A 4878-nucleotide genomic window follows, 5' to 3' on the forward strand; every position below is an offset into this window, starting at 1 on the left:
TACAATTAACTAGTTTTCATTATTTTCGCGCACATTAAGATTTAGGAAATTAAGCGAGAAAATGTAGAAGAAGAGGCTGCCTAAATAAATAAAATAAAAATATCTACAATTTTAAAAAATAAAACTACAAAAAGAAATCAAATACATTATAACATTTACAAATAAAACTAATTTATAATTTTATTAAATATTTATAATTTATTTTAATAAAAATTGCATATAATTTATCATAATAAATTTAAAAGTTAAATTTATTTTAAAATTTAAATTTATCCCACAATTATTCATGTCACAAAACCTTATAATTCTCTCCAGAGTTGTTTTAATGATTATTTTGAGACTGGTTATGTGCTTGTACAAGAGACAAATATGGTAGTGGTAATTGCTGATGCTTATCATGTTTGAACCCTTCTCCAATACAAAGCAGTTCTCCTTTTTAAAACTATTTTCTGTTCCTTTCTTCCTTCTGATCAGTGGAACTTCTTGTTGCCCTTCCAAGGCAAGTCTTTATTTTTTCTCTATTTTTGATGTTTGCTCAATTCTATGTTTCCTCTTCTTTAATTGGTATTCCATTTTGCCTTCTGGAAAATCTTCTGATGTATAAAAGCCTTTTGTTTTTTCTTTTCTTAACAATTGCATGAGATTCCGAAATTTTAGTTCTTTTGATAGTTATTATTATTATTATTGTTATTATTATTATTATTATTATTATTATGTCATGGTCCTACTTGGTTTGTCTTTGTATTAGAGTTTCAATGGGTTGTATTAGCTGAAATTCTTAATTGGAAGATCGTTCTGGCTAGCTTTAAATAGATGTTTTCCACCTTTGGTTTTGTTTTGGAATCCTGTTGCAGTACAAGCATGAGCAGTTTCTTAATTGAAGATGGGTAATAGTTTTGTTGATTCAAATGGTTTGAATTTTGATCTCATATTAAACCTTAAAATTTAAAGTTTGCTGCTTCTGCTGGGAGCCATGTTCAAATGTTCTAAGGTTCTTTGTAAACGTGCTGCAATCTTGAAGCATTCTGAAGGAGAAGTAGAATTTATACTAGAATTCCCCTATTATCTGAACAATTGAAAAGATGAATGTACTTGAGAAATTTGGAACTCCTTTAATGACATTTATATATATTGCCTCTTGTAACAACAATAAAAAAAAGCTATTTTCCACTAATATATTAAATATTGGGAGACTTGCTCCCACGTGGTGTTTGTGTGTTTTGAGTGGATATGCAGTCACTTGAATTCTATAAAGCAGGCATTTTGAAGATTTTTTGTGCTTCAAAAAGACTTCAAAAATAAAAACTGGCGTATCATATGTTGCAATTGATATGTTTTCTTTTCTTTTATCTGCTTCTGAAAGGAAACATGTTGGCCTCACAAATAATGATTTTATCTAAGGTGTTGTTACATTCTGTGAAACAGGGATTTTGACTGAACAGTTAAAGGGCTGAATCTGTAAACTCGCTCCACAATCATGGATAAAGGTACTAAAAGGTCAAAATTTTCTTTATAGTCTTATAATGCAACTAATTCCTCTAAATACAATTGATAGGCCTATTAGATTATAATGAGGAAACAGCTTAATGGAGCTTGGTTATCTATCTTATCTTTCCAGTATGCTGACTGTGGTGTCATGTATTGACTAATCTGGTTCACAATTGATCCTTCTCATATAAGCCAGCGTGAGATTTTATTCAAACAATATATAGGCACAGCTTGATATGCTGGAGGTATTTAAGTTTTGGAAAATATCTGGTCTAATTTCTTTGACGCCTTGTTTGGATAATTTGAGAAATTAGGTTAGGTTCTAATACTGCAGTTAGAATAAAATTGTTATTATTATCGTTGACATGTTAGAAAAAGAGTGTAAATGTTTCATGATATAACAGTTCCTTCTAGCCAACTTTTTGTCATTAATCCTTTATCTAACAAATTTGCACGGAAGGATGGTGATTCTGTCATTGAGCATAATACACATACATCAACTTATGTTAAATTAGCATGGACAAAATGGTTTTAAATTTAATGGAAAAAGCTCTGTTGCCTTTACTTGGAAGATTAATATGCTTGTTGATTTTCCCCTTTGAGAATGTAATAGCATTCACCATATGTATGTATAGGGTATCTGGAACTCAAGAAGAAACAATGCAACTAAAATACTTCCATGTTACCATGAAATGTGATTTCATTTTATTACAGATTCTGGCATCGAAGAGACTGTTGATATGAGGAATGGTGTGGAATTGGCAACATCAGTCTCTTATAAGCATCTTGACCTTCTAAAACCATTCACACGAAGTTATTCAATTTTTAGAGGTAATGACTGTTCATGAAAATGATATGTTGCTATGCTTGAAATTCAAAAATAAGAGTACGTTTGATTTTTATTTTAAAAACAGTTTTTTGTATTACATTTTATTTTTAAATACAAAAAACTGTTTTTAAAATAGAAATCAAACATGTTCTTAGTGTCCGTTTTCTAGTAATTTTACTTTGTTCCCAAATTTTCATCTATTATTTGCTTGCATGCTTATATTAAAGGGGAAAGCAAGGATTATTAAGCCTATAGCTTCAAAATTTAAGTCTTCTTCTAAACTATATATTAGTACATGTGATTGTTCAATATCCAGCAGACTTGGCAGTTATTTTCTGACTGAGTTGCTTGCTCAATTTACCTTTACAACCATTCTATCCTAAAGAACAGTTTTCATTGTATATTTTTTAAGGTAACATTCACCATTCTACATTCATTTTTCAGTGGCATTGTTTCTGCTTATTGTATTAGCTAACCAAGTCCCTTTATAATCTTACCCTATGTTCTTTGACTTGAATCCTGGGACCCGGTTTTCTTCTCACTGTTAGTTTAATGAACTTGCTCTATAATTCTATCATAACATATGCTAGAAACTTTTGACATAGCAGCTCCTTCTCCTTGAAGAACAAGATCCAATCCATGATTACATAACAAATTCATTAATGATGTCTAGGATTGACTCAATCAAAACATGTGATGACAATTTTTATAGGTCAAACAACAGATGATACAGACCATGAAAAGGGAAAGTATACCCTAATTAGGGATCCAGAGGACTTCCAAACAGGACTTTATGACAAACCCCTTCCATGTTATGGCTGCGGAATTGGGTGGTTCTCGTAAGTAATTTATCTACTCTCTTCCTTGATTTCTTCTTATTCTGTTATGATTTGTCTGTTAAATTACAGATTTCTTATTGGATTCCTATGTCCACCTTTGTGGTACTATCCAACACTTCTCTATTTTGGAAATTACTATCGGAAGGATCCTAGGGAACGGGCAGGGTTGGGAGCCTCAGCAATTGCTGTAATATTTCTCTTTCATTCATCTCTTTCTGTTTCTCCCACACACACTCTTGGTAACCTCTTATTTATTTGTCTGAAGTAAGCATGTGCGTTCATGGATGCATATGCCATCATCAATATTATGCACTATAATATGATCAAATGTCAAATTGGATTGTTTTAAGCAATCAAACATACTATTTCTAAACTTGGAACAAGCGAGTGAGGTTGGAAAAGCTATAGACCTCTTTCATTAGTCGTTGTGGATTGCACTTGTTTAGACTTATCACCCAAGTTGGTTTGTGTAGTGTAGATACGAAATATCATTATAATCCACTTTGCTTTTTCCTTTACTAAGTGCCATGGTGATCTTGTAGGCTTTAGTATGCACAGTAGCATTGCTGATCATAGGAGCTATTCTTCTGTTACGGTCCCTCTGATGCTACTTCTGCGAAGAAAATGAAAATTCAAAGATAATTTAAACGAGTACATAATAAAATATGAAGAAAAAAGAAGCTTGAAGATTGTTGGTGGAGTAAGATCGGCAAGATATCTCTAGGTTGTGCGCAACTTGAGAGAAGCATGGATAAATCTTAGCCTTATTTTGTAAATTTTTGTGTTAAGTAAACACAATAAATCTGTCAAGTAAGTTGTTTTGAGACTCACATCATCATATTATCGGTATTGTTTTGACATTGAGACTTTCATGAATTCTTGGGTTACTCATTTTTCTAAAATGTTATCTTCAATAAGAACCCGTTTATCAGTGTGACTGGAAGATACCAAAGTAATTCACTTGAATGACAACTCATATCTGATATCCCCTGTTTTCGTTATTGAATTGAAATCTTGAGTTTTTATTTTATTTTTTCCCTTCTTCAAATTTCTTTTATATTCTCTTGATTTGTGCTTCTAATATACTTCCTTCCGTTTTTTTTATAAAGAATAAAATGAAATATGTTTAATTATAAAAATATAAGATAAATTTAAGATGTATTAATTATTAAATTTTTTTATACTTTTTTTTATTATTAAATATATTTTTACTGAGTAGTGATTACATCAATTATACAATTTAATATTGTGAGATATTTAAAATAAAATTTATATTTATAAAAAATATAATTATTTTAATTATTTTTTTTAGTATTAATGTTTTAGTCTTTTGTTTTTTATAAAAATAACTGAGAGAGTGATTTTATAACTTATTATATATTTAATTTTGATGTTTAAACACAAGATTGGTAGTGGTTTTGGAAAATAGTTTGATGAAGACTTAATTATCGCGCTAGATTGGATTCTTCTAAATTTTTTCCTCAATTTTTTTTTTAATTTTTAAGTGTTTTATAACTTTTTTGGACATGAAAATCAACCACACTCTTAAAATATTGTTTATTAATAAGAATTAAGCTTTTACGATTATTTGAATTTTTGACAAACCAATCAATTTTCATCAAGTTTTCTTTTAATATGTTTTCATCAATTAAAATGGAATCTTAAGCTAATTAGGATTTGACTAACATAACATAATAGTCTTACATTGAAGTAATTAAGAAC

General features: G+C 29.7%; 1 protein-coding gene across 3 annotated transcripts; it reads left to right on the forward strand.

Annotated features, from left to right (window-relative positions):
- Positions 1–419: 419 nt before the first annotated feature.
- Positions 420–4075, forward strand: LOC113874221. 3 transcript variants are annotated; one of them, XM_027512459.1, is made up of 6 exons: positions 420–499; positions 1426–1487; positions 2203–2319; positions 3030–3156; positions 3226–3343; positions 3699–4071. In XM_027512459.1, the coding sequence occupies exons 2-6, from the start codon at positions 1478–1480 to the stop codon at positions 3759–3761; spliced, it is 435 nt and encodes a 144-aa protein (XP_027368260.1). In that variant the 5' UTR covers positions 420–499; positions 1426–1477; the 3' UTR covers positions 3762–4071. The 3 variants fall into 3 exon arrangements, with proteins under 3 accessions (XP_027368260.1, XP_027368254.1, XP_027368264.1); XM_027512453.1 differs by having other exon boundaries at positions 442–499; positions 1402–1487; XM_027512463.1 differs by having other exon boundaries at positions 476–499; positions 1426–1497; positions 3699–4075.
- Positions 4076–4878: the final 803 nt, after the last annotated feature.

Source organism: Abrus precatorius, unplaced genomic scaffold (assembly GCF_003935025.1).
Source record: "Abrus precatorius isolate BTA unplaced genomic scaffold, Abrus_2018 Scaffold10, whole genome shotgun sequence".
In the NCBI taxonomy this organism is placed as follows: Eukaryota; Viridiplantae; Streptophyta; class Magnoliopsida; order Fabales; family Fabaceae; genus Abrus; species Abrus precatorius.

Coding starts and splice junctions, on each gene's coding strand:
- LOC113874221 (XM_027512459.1), top strand. Junction 3,157..3,225: donor TGCGGAATTGGGTGGTTCTC/GTAAGTAATTTA, acceptor GTTAAATTACAG/ATTTCTTATTGGATTCCTAT. Junction 3,344..3,698: donor TGGGAGCCTCAGCAATTGCT/GTAATATTTCTC, acceptor GTGATCTTGTAG/GCTTTAGTATGCACAGTAGC.